At 42.8% G+C, this 14,686-nt stretch overlaps 2 protein-coding genes and 1 non-coding gene across 15 annotated transcripts in view; 1 reads left to right on the plus strand and 2 right to left on the minus strand.

Annotated features, from left to right (window-relative positions):
* Window positions 1–12,421, plus strand: part of frmd4a (FERM domain containing 4A) — a 105,654-nt gene extending 93,233 nt beyond the window's left edge. For 6 of the 11 annotated variants that reach the window (XM_065957335.1, XM_065957337.1, XM_065957334.1 and 3 more), the window contains exons 13-24: window positions 67–209; window positions 349–490; window positions 1,672–1,805; window positions 1,918–2,040; window positions 3,304–3,535; window positions 3,729–3,785; window positions 3,904–4,141; window positions 4,435–4,593; window positions 5,216–5,545; window positions 5,649–6,226; window positions 6,961–7,063; window positions 9,014–12,421. In XM_065957335.1, the coding sequence (XP_065813407.1) occupies window positions 67–209; window positions 349–490; window positions 1,672–1,805; window positions 1,918–2,040; window positions 3,304–3,535; window positions 3,729–3,785; window positions 3,904–4,141; window positions 4,435–4,593; window positions 5,216–5,545; window positions 5,649–6,226; window positions 6,961–7,063; window positions 9,014–9,116 (2,342 nt within the window). In that variant the 3' untranslated portion in view covers window positions 9,117–12,421. Of the gene's footprint in view, window positions 1–66; window positions 210–348; window positions 491–1,671; window positions 1,806–1,917; window positions 2,041–3,303; window positions 3,536–3,728; window positions 3,786–3,903; window positions 4,142–4,434; window positions 4,594–5,215; window positions 5,546–5,648; window positions 6,227–6,960; window positions 7,064–8,439; window positions 8,512–9,013 lie in introns of all 11 variants that reach the window. The other 5 variants (XM_065957333.1, XM_065957329.1, XM_065957331.1 and 2 more) reach the window with 4 other exon arrangements.
* On the minus strand, window positions 6,624–6,696 carry trnam-cau (transfer RNA methionine (anticodon CAU)). Its single transcript has one exon. It is a non-coding gene; the product is annotated as a tRNA-Met (tRNA).
* Window positions 12,422–13,495: 1,074 nt separating the features above from the next.
* si:dkey-30c15.13 (uncharacterized protein LOC558731 homolog) overlaps window positions 13,496–14,686 on the minus strand; it is a 3,573-nt gene continuing 2,382 nt past the window's right edge. For 2 of the 3 annotated variants that reach the window (XM_020627689.3, XM_020627687.3), the window contains one exon: window positions 13,496–14,603. In XM_020627689.3, coding sequence (XP_020483345.1) covers window positions 14,547–14,603 — 57 coding nt within the window. In that variant the 3' untranslated portion in view covers window positions 13,496–14,546. The remainder of the gene's footprint in view (window positions 14,604–14,686) is intronic. The other variant, XM_020627688.3, reaches the window with a different exon arrangement.

Raw genomic sequence — 14,686 nt, forward strand, 5'->3', positions numbered from 1 at the left:
TGTGTGGATATGTAGCTATCTTTTTGTATTCAGTGTATATAAGGAGGCCTTGTGTCCGCTTCTACTGTAGGGCGTCTGTGACCAGAAGGACATTTGGTCACAGTGGCATCGCTGTGCATACTTGGTACGCCTGTCCCGCACTCATCAAGTCCATTTGGGCCATGGCCATCAGCCAACACCAGTTCTACCTGGACCGCAAGCAAAGCAAGGTCAGTCCCATCAAAATGCTCACACCACAGTAGATATGATTAATAAATCAGTCCATTAAGCGTGGTCAGAAGTAGTGTTGCTATTTAAGTGGCTTCACGAAGGGGTTTTGACAAATTCTCTCCTTTCTTCTCCCTCAAGTCTAAGATCCACGCTGCGCGGAGTTTGAGTGAGATCGCTATAGACCTTACAGAAACAGGAACTCTGAAGACCTCAAAACTGGCCAACATGGGCAGCAAAGGCAAGATCATCAGCGGCAGCAGTGGCAGTCTGCTCTCCTCAGGTCAGTACATGGACAGTGGAGGAGTCTGGGCGGGAGAAGGATTCATATCTGTGTGTATGTGTCTTTTGTGTGGGGGGGGGGTGAGGGGGAGTCTCGTTGACAACTGGAGGGACAGAAACAGCTGCTTCTGTAAAGAGGCCATTGATTCTGTTCTTACACGTGTACTGTACACAAACCCCACCCACACACACTCATCCTCCAGAGGCCCCCTGCCCATTCTACATTTGGGTGGGTGAGGGGAATCTATAGGGTCATAGTGGGAAGTGGGTCATTGAACAACTTTATCACAGCCATTTTAAACAATGCTCTTGTGTGTTCAACACATGAGTGTGACACAGACTGCTGCATTATAACTTGTAAATGATATGTCTTAACAAAACACTGCATCATTTAAAGAATCAGATAAAAATGAAAGAAACAGTCACATGTATCTTTACATGGCTGTCATGTCCATGATGCAGGGTGACCCTAACCTTACACAATCGATTAATGAACATGATATTCATCAGTAACTCTTTGTGTGTTCTCCTCACTTTGATCTTCATACATATCATCTTCTAGATTGGTTCTGTTTTTTTTCTCCCTCTCTTTTCTCAATATTGACACAAGCATTCTCTATTTCCTTTTCTTCAGCTATCCATACTTTATCGTCCCCTTTCTCTTCTTCACCTTTTCGTCATCTAGTTTGACTTCCAACCCATATCAAACAAGATTTCTGTGCACACATGTACAACTATCCATTTTTTAATCACACCTATTTTCCCTCACAAGTTGAAGTAGTTTTTTTGTTGTAATTTTTGACAGCACAGTTAACCACATTGAAAGTGAATGTGTGTTTGGGGCAGTGCATGGTGCATGTTGCAAACAAGCCTGGCACCATCTCAGGGCCTTGGAGACTGTGCGTCACAGACTTTGTCCTAATCTGCCACTTCCTCCTCCAAACACTCACACTTGCACAAACACACCACTGAAACTCATTTTCCTTATCGAACCGTTCCATTCGCTTCCCTGTAAACATCCTGCGAAGCTAGCAGGTGCTCGCACAATTTTCTACCCATGGCCACATTGTGCCTCATCAAGGATCCCCACAATCTAAACATATTAAACACACTCACAAACACACACACACATCTTTAGTCCTGACTCTGTTCCTGATGTTATCTGTTGTCTTTAACCTGCAGGTTCTCAGGAATCTGACAGCTCCCAGACTGCTAAGAAGGACATGCTGGCAGCCCTGAGGGCCAGGCAGGAAGCTCTGGAGGAAACGCTAAAGAAGAGACTAGAGGAACTCAAGAGCATCTGCATCCGAGAGGCGGTATGAGAAAACACAGACAGATTTTTTTTTTTAACATCTTGTAAACCAGAAGGCTCTTCAGCTCTTACTCTCAATTTCATTTCATTTCTTGTCCCTATTGCGTGTTTCCTAGGAACTGACAGGAAAGCTTCCCAAGGAATATCCTTTGGATCCGGGAGAGGAGGCACCCACAGTGAGAAGGAAGATTGGTACTGCTTTTAAGCTGGATGAGCAGAAAATTCTTCCGAAGGGAGAGGTGAGATTCAAACTTTATCAGGCCCTCCAATCTCTACACTCACTAAACAGGCAACATAATACCACAAATACCTGCACCTGCACTAGTGCCTGTGCTGCAGTAAATGGAGTAAGTCATATTCACTCCAAAGCGATTGTTCATCCCAGGTACAATGTGAACAATAAATTGATTATCAGAGTGTGGCACTAAAACATTGTAAAGTGCAGATTAAGAGGTGCTCAGGATACATTTAATTGAAAACCTCTTTCACAATACCCACACATTTTCTGCATGATGGCTGACCTACTGTTTTTTTTAAAGTCAGTAAAGTAAACTGAGAACACTAAAAAAAAGTCTTGACACGTCTTGCACCTTGTAACTGTTTGGCTCTGCATCGCCTCGCTGTATTTTGTGCCACGGCTAGATTTTCCAGGGCAGCAGAACTTTCTAAAAATAGTCTGGCAGCATTCTCGCCACAGGAAGTGGTGATAGTAGGATTGTGTGCTTGTATGTGTGCAGCCATGTGTGTGTGTGGTGAGGGGGGCGTTGCTGAGATTGTATGCTTTGTAAAGAATCCAAGGACACAATATCAGAAAGTTGCTCTGCAAGCAGAAAAGATGTTTCTTAATTCACACTCAACACCTTAAACACACAGAAACAGAAGCCGCTCTGGCAGCAGTGTGGAGGGGTTGTCAGAGTGAGGGATTCCTCAACACTGAGGTAGTCTCTCTGTCTCTTTGGAGGTGAACATGAAACTGTGTTTTCACAAATACTAAGTATGCACATAACGTGTTAGCTGCTAGGATTTTAATGACTTTTCTACAATCACATTTATATGAATCTACTTTACCATTGACAAGCACTGTCCTTCCCTTCAGTTTGCTGTCGCTAGATACCAGTTTCAGTGCAGTAAACTTAACATGCACTGCAGTGCATTTGCAGAAAGACAGTGTTTTACTTGCTCACATTTTATTCTCTGCCTCCTCAAGTCTCAGGAGAAGTGAAGAGGAAAAGAGGATGGAATGATGTAGCAGTGTTATTAATGGGGGACGATGTGTCCAATAAAGAATATATCCAGTGGTGAGAAAATGCACCGCTGTAGCACAGATATAAACGACTTCCGCAGTGTGTTTTCTCTGGCAGGGCTTTGTGTGTCTGACCAAATATGTTGCATGGGAGAGTTACAGTCTGAATATGCGTCTACAAACCAAGCCTTGTTGATTTTGGATGTGCATCCGAATGTCTGTTGCTAAATCTGAGAGAAATCCAAATGTCTCGTTCTAGGAGGAAGAACTGGAGCGTTTGGAGCGGGAGTTTGCCATCCAGTCCCAGATCACCGAGGCCGCCAGGCGCCTTGCCAGCGATCCTCACGTGAGCAGCAAGAAGCTGAAGAAGCAGAGGAAGACGTCTTATCTGAACGCACTGAAGAAGCTCCAGGAAATTGAGAACTCTATCAACGAGCACCGGGTCCGCTCTGGCAAGAAGCCAACACAGAGGGCGTCTCTTATCATAGAAGGTAACAGCACACTCCTATTTATTACAGGAAAGTCCTACATTTTTCAAAGCAACGATTATAAGACTGATTGGTGAAGCAGACACGTTATAACATTAAAGCTTTTCTTATTTGTCAAAGTTCTGTGAACATGCGGCTTTAAAGATTTTATATTTTTTAATTGTACGATCTCCAATCCTTTCTCTCTGTCTAATAGAAGCCAATATCGGTTCTGAAGACAGTTCATTGTCCGATGCACTTGTCTTGGATGATGGTAAGTCTCAATCCTTTATATCATTTCATAATTGTCCATCAACAATTCCATACATGCACTTTTCTTTCTCATAATGAGTTATTTGATGTAACTTAAACCCTATTCACTCTTATTTCAGATGATTCTCAAGTTACAGGTACCCCTACCTTCTCGCCGGTAGCATCGCCTCACAAGGGTCTCCCTCCTCGACCACCATCTCACTGTCGGCCTCCTCCACCACAGTCCCTGGACGGCCTGCGACACCTGCACTACACGCGCTCTGATTACGATAAATCACCCATCAAACCCAAGATGTGGAGTGAATCATCGCTGGATGAGCCTTATGAAAAAGTCAAGAAACGCTCTTCTCACTCCAGGTATGAGGAAGTCGATCTTAATTTTAGTATTTGTTTAACATACGTTTGAAAGGCTGTCTAGCATCATTTAAATGCAAAAAATAATAGCTGCACTTACGGTACTATAAACTTCTCTTATGTGAGTAACTCAAGCAAGCTAGCACTCATGTTACAACTTCAATCTTGCAAGGTGACAGCAGTCTCTGAGTGCCTATAATTTTTGACCACACACTCTGTACAGCAGAGTATACAAAGGTTTGACCATGTGAAACCATGTGTAAATGTGATCAAACTTTAATTGTCTTTTTGTCTAGTCACAGGCGCTTCCCAAGCTCTGGCAGTGCAGAAGCAGGGGGGAGTAACTCACTGCAGAGCAGTCCCATCAGAAGCCTCCCTCACTGGAATTCTCAGTCCAGCATGCCATCGACCCCAGACCTGAAGACCAGGACCACACACTACGTACATTCCACAAGGTCAGTTGTTTATACATTAAAATTGTTCACTAGTTATTCAAACCTTTTGGAAAACACAATACATTGGATGTAAATTCTTAGAATATAAGAAAACAGTAAGGACCCTTCTTAAATGTGTATCAGGCAAGGTTCACAATCTAAAACAGGTGAGGCTAATTATACATGTTCATAACAGGTACTTGTCATTACCATCAGGGGGGGTCTCCTCCTCACAACTCCAGTCACAGTGATAATGATCTAGCAGCACCAATTAACTTTTTTACTTTAAGGTAAAAATCCAAACATAGAAACAAAAACTAAAATAGACTGGGAAAAGGGGACAACCACAACAACAACACTGACAGGTTGCATTCAGTTAATAAGAAACAATTACATTCATTCAATGAGGAGAATGAGTTAACTGTTTCCATCTGCAGGTACCATTTGTACCTGCAGATGGAAGATTTATCTTGTGGCTTTTATATTTTTTCCTTTTTCTTGTGTCTTTTATATTTGTTAGGTGACGAGTAAAACTAACCAAATGTACCTGGTCTTAACTGTAATATTCATATTACTTTTAATTCTGTAGTTCTGTCAGCTCAGCCCCCTAAAACGAGTTTCTTTTGTGATCCTGCATTTACAGATCAGTGGACATCAGTCCCACCCGTCTGCACAGCCTCGCTCAGCACTTTAGGAACCGCAGCTCAAGCCTTGAGTCTCAGGGCAAACTGTTGGTGCCCGACCCTGACGCACACCTGCACACTTTGGGCACACTGGGCAGCCCTGAATTCTTCTTGGGCCCAGGACGTGGCTCAAATGGATCTGACCCACTGGATGACTGCTCATCCTGCACCAGCCAAAGCAGCTCAGAGCATTACTACCCTGGTGGACCCCCAGGAAGCAACCCCAACTACTCCACTCTGGGAGAGGACTCACCCTCCAAAGCCAGGCAGAGACAGAGGCAAAGGCACAGGTAAAGGCAGGAAGAGAGAATCCCTCTACATAACAGTTTTATCACCTTTATGTACTTCATATAGTAAACCGTAATATCTGTGTTTTCCTTTGTTATCTCATAGGTCTGCAGGTCACCTGGGTTCCTCTAACTCTGGCTCCATGCCAAACCTGGCGGCTAAGAACGGCTCTGTTGGAGGCTCAGGAGGAGGTGTGATGGGAGGGGGACACCACGGGGTCTACCTTCACAGTCAGAGCCAGCCCTCCTCCCAGTACCGCATTAAGGAGTACCCGCTATACGTGGAGGGCAGCCCAAACCCAGTGGTGGTGCGCAGCCTGGAGAGCGATCAGGAGGGCCATTACAGCGTGAAGGCTCAGTTCAAGACCTCAAGCTCCTACACGGCTGGGGGACTGTACAAAGAGGCCTGGGGGGGAGAGGAGGGCGGCGAGGGGAGCGGCAGACTAACGCCGTCGCGCTCTCAGATCGTACGGACTCCGTCACTGGGGCGGGAGGGTGGTGGAGGTGGAGTAGGGGGGAGGGTGGCAGTGTCTGAAGAGCTGCGGTGTTGGTACCAAAGGTCCTCAGGAAGCCTGAAGGAGAGGAGTCACTCGGGGTCTACTTCCTCCGAGACAGGGTCACAGCAAGGCACCTTGGGACATGGTCGAGGGAGTAGAGTAGGAACACTTGCCAAGGGCTCACCAGGTGGGTGTGTCATTTGTTTTTTTGATTAAGTCAACCACATAGTACATATGACCACACAAAATGCACGATAAGCCTCCCCATCCCCGACCCCAACCCGCTCTCCCTGACTCCCTGCCTCCCTTCACGTCCGAACTTTGATCTCTTAAGCATGAGTGCCTTGTCTTTATAAAAAAGAAATAAATACAGGAAAATGAAATGGACAAGTTTGTCCCGAGTTTTTAAGAATTATAAGATTCTAAGATTCAGATGTTCCAACAACTTGAACCTGTATAACATTTATTTAAAATGTTTTAATCTTATCAAAGTGTGTTTAAAAGGTAAAGTAAGTAAAACCGTACTACTTTGTTTAATTGTAAAATCTTAATATTTTGTTGTGAATAATACCTGGAAAAAGTGGTGCCCCGTGTGAGGCTCGAACTCACGACCTTCAGATTATGAGACTGACGCGCTGCCTACTGCGCCAACGAGGCCTGTGTGAGGTTGCATCCTGTGACTCTAGTGTCACACAACCCCCGATGCAAATAGCCTCTGTGACATGGAGGTCACATCCCCCCAAGCCCTTTGAGTGACACATTGTTGAATGGGCCTTCAACTCTCCATAGGCAGCATTCTGTGTGTTCTCTCTAAGCCTGTACATTCATGTGTCTGTGTGTGTTTGTGACCATGTATGTCTCTCTCATGCTGCACAACCTGTGTCTTATTCAGCACGACTAACTGTGGATTTTGTCCCATAGCTGCATCCCCTCACAGCCAGAGGAGTATGACACCCTCCAGCGAACACGCAGCCACGCCCACACCCCCCTGCAGCCCACAGCACATCCTCAACTGGCAGAGCGGGTAAGAGACACACATACCCTGTTTACACCTGGGTGTTAACATTTGATTGACTGATCTGATCACAAGTGGACTGAAAACCCAGAAGAAAGGTTAATGACACGCTGAGAACTGATCACTCAGGCCTTGCTCGGGTGGACTGAAACACATTTGTCACCATTTCTTTGGCAGTATGTAAGCATGTGTCCCGGACTACATTTAAGGACTACTCTCTGTATCCGTGGCAACAGTGTCATTGTGTGACAAACAACTTGGCCTGTCAATCTTGTCTGATTTAATTATTCTCTACTGTCTCTTGATCTCTTTTTTCTTTGATTATTTTAAGGCTCACACAAACAAAAACACAGTTAGCAGCGGACCAGTTGCCAACATGTGAAGCTGGATATTACTCTTCAGCCATTTTCACAAATGCACTCCTGAATATATCTAGATCATTTCAGGAGGACTTGCTCCTGAATTCCTCCTGACCTGGCTGGTTCACATATGCACCGCCCAGCCCAGAGACTATCACTGTCGGACAGGATGGGGGGGCCACGGGCTGATATACAACACTTTAATGAGAATATTTGCCTTTACCTCAATAATATGTTTAGTTCGACCGAATCACAATATCAACAAAAGATGGCAGCAGAACATACTGGAAAACATAATGCAGCAAACTATTAAAGCCGTTACACCTTTACGTGCAAGGAGATCGTACCAGGCTCGTGCATACTGTCTAAGCATTGGTCACAGGATATAATGTCATCGCCCCCTCCCACTCGCTCGAGTTGAATTCTCCTGGTTATCTCCTGTTGTGTTCACACATCAGCTCACTGTGTTCTCATCAGCTCAAAAATACTAGGGGGTCTGGCAGGAGAAACTCTAGATAAAATTAGAGTGAAAAATTCTGCTGTTTGCATTCACACATACAGCTCCTCCTGCAGTTTTTCAGGAGTGTCAAAGAACTACAAGTTAAATCAGGACAAATGTCAATTCGGTTAATGAACTTCTTTCTCTCATATATTTATCACACCTCACCTTCACGACCCCACACACTCTGACAATCAACTGACTTTGTCTTTACTGTTGAACTAATCCTTTCAGAATGATTCTGTTGAGATTTGGGGGGGTTCTTCATTTTTATTTTTTTTCATCCTTAAAATCCAATTATGTCAACTCCTCTTTGGCTTTTTTATTCTGTGCTGATTGTGCTAATGTTTCACTCACTGCATCTCTCTTCCCATCTTGTTTTCAGTCATTTCTCACAAACCTCTGATAACCTTTTTTTGTCACAGAAAATGTGCTTACTACCCTAATACACGTCTTTCTTTCTCACCTCTCTTCTATTCTTCACTAACCCTCCTTTCCTTGTGTGTGTGTCCTCTCTCCTGGTTTAGAGGGACAGCAGACAGCTCTCCTACTGTGGACGTCTGTCAGTCTCCCCCTCAGCCCAGCTCTGATGCATAGAGGTACTGTCTGTGGTCTCTCCCCCCCATCCCCTGGGGTCTAAACTACATGTTTACTCTGAGGAAGCACAGCAGAGGCATAAACAGAGACAAAAAAATCCTCAAAAAAAAAAATGAAAAGAGACAGCAGTGTCAATTGTTGTCACAATTAGACCTTTTTTTCTCAAAGAGATCAGTGATTTACACCATCAACTGTAGGGGGCTGACTATAAGGAATGTGCACAATTTCTCACTGGCTGGTGGTGGTATCTGTCATGTATCTCTCTGACTGGCTGTATCTGATCTCTGCATGTGCTCTGCTCTGTGCTGTGACAGTGTGGCATATTCCTCACAGGATATTCTAATGAAAAAATAAGTCATCATGTGCTGTATGAGCAAAAAAACAGACTCAGGATCAAATTAACATTTGAAATCATAAAGTTAATCGTATTTGTTTTTTTATGATTATCTGTTGAAGTGAAAACGCCTGTGTTTGTAAGTAACATCATGATCTCTTCTTCTACAGGTCTTTCAGTGACAGCTGTTTTCTCAGCAGCCCCCTGTGTTCAGAGCTGGCAGATGTGCAGTGGTATGGACATGACAAGGCTAAACCCGGAACCCTGGTCTGAGACCTTTCCTGAAGGGCCCAGAAAAGGGCCTTTTGCCCTCTCCTACTGCGTCTCCACTGTCCCTCACCACTACTCATTGACAACTGACAACCTCATCCTTAAAGCCCTACAAAAAAAACCCTATCCTGACTGGACTGGAGGACTGGACATGAGCCTCCCTCCTCCCTTAACCCTTGCGTCCTCCATCCATCTCACCACCTCTTTATTAAGCCCCTTTCTCCACAGCTCAGCTGGACAGGGACACACACTCGCTGAGCTCTGAGGAGGGCTGACTTCACAAGACAGACTGAGAAGTACCACCTCAGCTGTCAGACTGATCCTTGCAGCACCACAGAGCCCCCTTCTTCACTCACTCTCAGCACACACGCAAACAACAAGAAAGAGCGACGGGAAGAGAGAGAGCACAGAGAAATATAAATCATACAAATCAACTGAACCCGACATCGGTCGTGCTATGATCATATCTCAGTTTTGGTCCCTCGTTGATCTCATTGATTGACGCCAGTGCACTGCCACCCAATCAGAGGATACCTGCTGGATTTGAGCCACCAGTTTAAAAAAATATATATTTCAAGGCCCAAATGAACTGTGTTGGATTCCATTATTATCATTAATGTTGTTTGTTCTTCTTTGTTTATTCATCCCTGCATATTTATAAGAAGAGAAGATGACAAAAAACTATTGAAAAAACAAAAGAAATCACCCAACGTTAGAGATGACAAAATTCAACTCCTCTCAGTTCAACCCACAACCAAAGACACCTACTGGATTAACCGGTCGGTCCAACAGGGTCCCTGGGCTGGTACTCTCTCCAAAAGGGATGGCATCAGGATGGTTTCGCGGGACTCCTTCTGGGATATTAAACGAGGACTACAGCAATAACAAAGAACACAAGCTGGATTGAAACTACAGAGTGTGTTGAAGCGACTCTTTGCCTTTGTTCTCAGACTTGTGAGGTCTGGAGTAACCATGAGGATCATTTAGAGTTGTCATTGGGGTTGACATTAACCTATGCTCATTTCAGTGAATTCATCATACATGTTTATTTAATGTCACTGGACAAGTTTTCTCTGTCCCACAACAGTCTGGTTTTTCCACTTTGTATTTGTACAGAGCCGGAGTAAGGGAGGGTTTCGGTCGGGGTGAAAAAGTCATTTTAAGTGTTACTGTGGCCAGTCAAATATACAGTTTTAATTTGGGAGTATTTGTGATATAAGAAATTGTGATTCTATTTTCAATCCTGAGAGGAGAAGCTGACATTTCCAGTAACATCCATTCCTTTTTGTTTGATGATTTTTACCTTCTCATGGCTTTCTCCTCTGGTCTTTGCTCTTCACCAGTTCTCACCATGCTGAGTATCAGTCAGCACCCCTCGTAGCACTGTGGTTTCCTCATCTGTTCTCATGACTGAACACCTACAATTTAAACTTAAAATGCTGGCTCGGACACACAGGACAGTGACCACACCTCACATTAATTATGAGCATGCGGGAGTGCAAGTTTTTCAGTGCCAAACATGTTGGTGCTTTACATTTGTACTGTTTTTCATCACAGGAAACAGAGACTCCATTTAGATTCATACTCCTTCAAATCACAATGATTAGCCCCCCCTCAGTCTGCAGACGTTTCTAAAAGAAGAGAGAAGCCCCTGAAAAGACTGCTCTAGGATTATTCAAATGTTCTTTTAAGAGCACAACATCAAAAGTGTGTATGGGGCTTGGGCCTACAATTAGAGTGTGCACATTTCCCAACGTCGATATTTTGATTCATTTGTTGTGACAAAGTGTGTGAGGGGGAACTGCAAACATTAGACAGAGGTGAAACATTTTTTTTTTAAATACTTATAAAAAGAAGTACAGGTACTTTTTTTTCTCAGTCATCACAGTCAGAAAATCAAATGTTAAGATCAGGTTTGAAAAAGCACATCTGATATGTATGAAGGAAGAACTCTGCATGTGTTGGCTGTGCCTGAATCATTCCCCCCCCCCCCTCCCCCCTCCATTCACCCCTTAACCAGAGTTTGTGTTGAGAACTGTCGCGTCATTGTTGCAATAAACCTGAATCAACACGGTTTTAATTTAAGAGAACAGATTGTACATCTCATAGTAAAGCAGATTTTTTTTTTTTTTTATCTTATAGCCCCTTTATGTCTGGTGAAATGGTGTTACAATCAGTGTGGCAATTGTGTTTCCCTAATGCCGTCACATCAGTCGTTACGATCTACCATTATCTGGTTTATTTAATTAAGATGACAGTTCTTAACTGCATGAGTTTCACACCAACACCCTGTACCAAATCGATCAATCTTTTACCCGGGATTTGAAACCAGCACTCTCTGGTTACTGTGTTGTAGGGAAAAAAAATTACAATACTGTTATTCAAGCGGCCAATCAGAGTGCAAGTTTGTCCCTGCTTCGCTCTGTCAAAGTGTCTCCTCATGAAGACGTAATCCTGTGCATGCCCCTGCAGCTCCACTGACAAATAAAGACCCCAAAGATATTCAGCGTCTTACTTTCATGAGCACGTTTCTCTCCATAGTGCCCCCCCCCACCCCTCCCAAAAGAAGTCCTGTTATAACTTTGTGGTAATCTCTGACCTCTGAGCCCAATGTGAAGAAGTGTGACGCCCCCCCCTCCCCTCTGTAGCTCCAAAACGTACCAGATCTCCTGTGCTCCATAGAAATGTATGAGGTTTTTTTGTAACACTCCTAAGAGAAATAAAACTAACTCTTTTATCAGTTTCTACCTGTATGTACGGAGGGGCGCTGTAAGGTTTTTGTCGGGTTTTTAACATTCACAATTCATTGTTTTAACAATGTGTCATTTTATATGAACAAGTATTTGTTTTTAATATTATTTTTGTTCTGACATAACAAACCCCTTTCAGGTGCTACAAAAAAGACCAGTTACTGCTTTGTCGCGTAGGATCTTTAGTCACCTCTTCATTGATTTTCAATAGATTCAATACCAGATGTGCGAGATGACGCTTATTTTAACAGACAGAAATCATAGTTGGAACACTTCCCCTACCAGACAATAGAGCATGTAACATGATTTTATCAGTTTCTGTTCAACTGTAACAATGCATTAAAGGTGTTGTAGAAAAATAAGTGGAATTGATTGACAAAAAAAAAAAAAGAAACTGAATTCCACAGTTAATTTATTCTTTTTTCTATTAAAAATTTGTATAGTAACTTTACATTTTTCAAAAAGTGTGTTGTTGGAAATTGATGCTGAATTTTCAAGATGAGAAGCCGTGATGGTTCTTCAGAATAAGAAAAATAAATTATTGATGAATGTTCTCAAGATTATGTCTTTCCTATTTTTTTCTTTCCTTTTTTTTATAACATGAAGTTTAGTTTTTCACTTCCTCCCTGGTGGGTTAGATTAAATCCTATCATACCATTTTCTGCTGCTGAAAGGTCAGAGTATCATTCTAAGTCGGACTCATCATCAGGGAATCCCGTCATCTACTTCCTGTTCTCTGGACACACTCACTCTCTTTGTCATCACATCCAGGCCTCACTCACCTCTCTCTTCACACTCTGTCCTCACAGAGAAGGAGACAGAGGATTTCCTGTGGTAATGCTCTCCAAAGATAAAAAAGTTATGACTCACCGCAGCACAGCAGCCGAGCTCAAGAGCGGGGCAGCTGCACGGATGCATCATTGCAGGTTTTGAATGCCACTGAAGCTAACTCAGATATCAGGAATGAAACATTCTGTGTGTAAATACAACAGGAAACATTCAAGATGTTGTGGAAGCCGACATCAAATGGATTCTTTATGCAACCTAACACTAATGGTAGAACACAAGCTACACTACATGCTGTAGTTTTCCACAAACACCAGAGACTAAGTCAGTCTCTTTTGGGACACCCAACATGTTCCCCCTGCTTTCTTTTATTCTCCTTCTGTGTCTGTTTATTATTCAATCCTGTGTTCCTCTTTGTCCTCCAGTGTGTTCCCATAGCAGCTTTCACAGCCCGGCAACAGCTGGAAACTGTTAGCCAGACATGCCGTGAGAAAGTTTTTTTCTCAAGCAAGAACTGTGTGTTTGTGTTCCTGTGTGTTTCTGCCATAGGAGCGGTGAATGACCTTTGCTTTAATGAAATCCTCCATCACTCGAAAATAGCCTCAAACACCTCCGACCTTCCCGCTGTCTCTCCTTTCTGAACTCTTTGGACGTATAACTTTGTGAAGTTTTTTTTTTAGCCTTGATCTGTGAAAGTGAGGACATATATTCAATGCATGCTTAATGAAACAGATCATTCATGACAGATTAAAACAGGGCATTTGAAATGAACTGTTCATACAAGTGTCCTCAAACAACAAGAGGCCTTCCTCTACTTAACTGTGTTAAGACTCTGCAGAGTATGACTGCAAAATAATCATTTTAATATCACTATATGGTTCACACATCTTTGTCAAGAGAAGTACAATACAAACCTTTGCTTTGTAACACGTTGATGGGATATCTTAATTCTATTATTTCAGCAATCTATTCTTACACTACGCAGATATTTGATTTGATTGATTAGGCCGTAAAACAGGTCAAATTACAGACAATGCTGCCCTCTAGTGTTGACCAGTGAGAATACAGAGAATATAAAAAAACAACAACAACAGAACACACAAAATACATGTAAGTATATAAATAAGATATGGGTTAGGGTAGATGTAAATATTTAGTGTGTGTTGCATACTACATGTTAAAAAAATGCTGTTTATTTTCATAGTCTTTGAAATTTGAAAACTTTACTGTTGGAATATGTTTGGGAAATTTAGAAAGTCAACTTAGAGTATTTGTGAAGTTTCACCAAGTCATGAGTCAGGATACAATTTTACAATATCTAAAGAAATATCCCAAATTAGGATCTCATACAACTGGTCTTAAAGGCTTTATATGTGATTTTTTGATCCAGCAGATGTCGCCCTTGAGCACCAGCATGAAACCAAAACAACTTGCACTGCATTGTTGTGTTAGCATGCTAATGCTAGCGATCTTTATTATTCTCGTATCTTCACACTGCATGTAAATTTACCTGAAATGAGCGTGATCTAGAAACACAGTTAAGCAGTGAGTACAGTATGTTATTCTTCTTTTCTCTAGTCCCTCAATTAAACAACTTTTATACACAAGGGGAGGAGCCAGCCGGCCGTCCAGGCGATGTAAACAAACTGAAGATAGGACTCTTAATAGGACTGAAAACTCTGAAAGCATCACAGACAGTGGGACTCGGGTGTTACACCCATTGTAGACAGTCATGACTCACAGAGTTATTTTCAGAGGATATACTTGATTTCTGTTATATTTAAGTGTGAAAAATCACATATAAAGCCTTTAACCTCTGCACAGACCTTGATCAGCAACAGTAACGTAATCAGCAAAACACAGTGCAGGAGGGAGAGCCTCTTCAGGTCTGTGAGATTCACAGATTGAATTCCTCTTGTTCCATCAGAGGTCCGTTGGTTTCGTCTTGATTCTGCTTCATTAGGGAGATAAAAAATAATTGAGACACCGTTCAATTCGGTCATCTTTAATCTGACTGTTTAATATCACACAACAGAA

The sequence above is a fragment of the Labrus bergylta genome, chromosome 7 (genome assembly GCF_963930695.1).
Source record: "Labrus bergylta chromosome 7, fLabBer1.1, whole genome shotgun sequence".
NCBI lineage: Eukaryota > Metazoa > Chordata > Actinopteri > Labriformes > Labridae > Labrus > Labrus bergylta.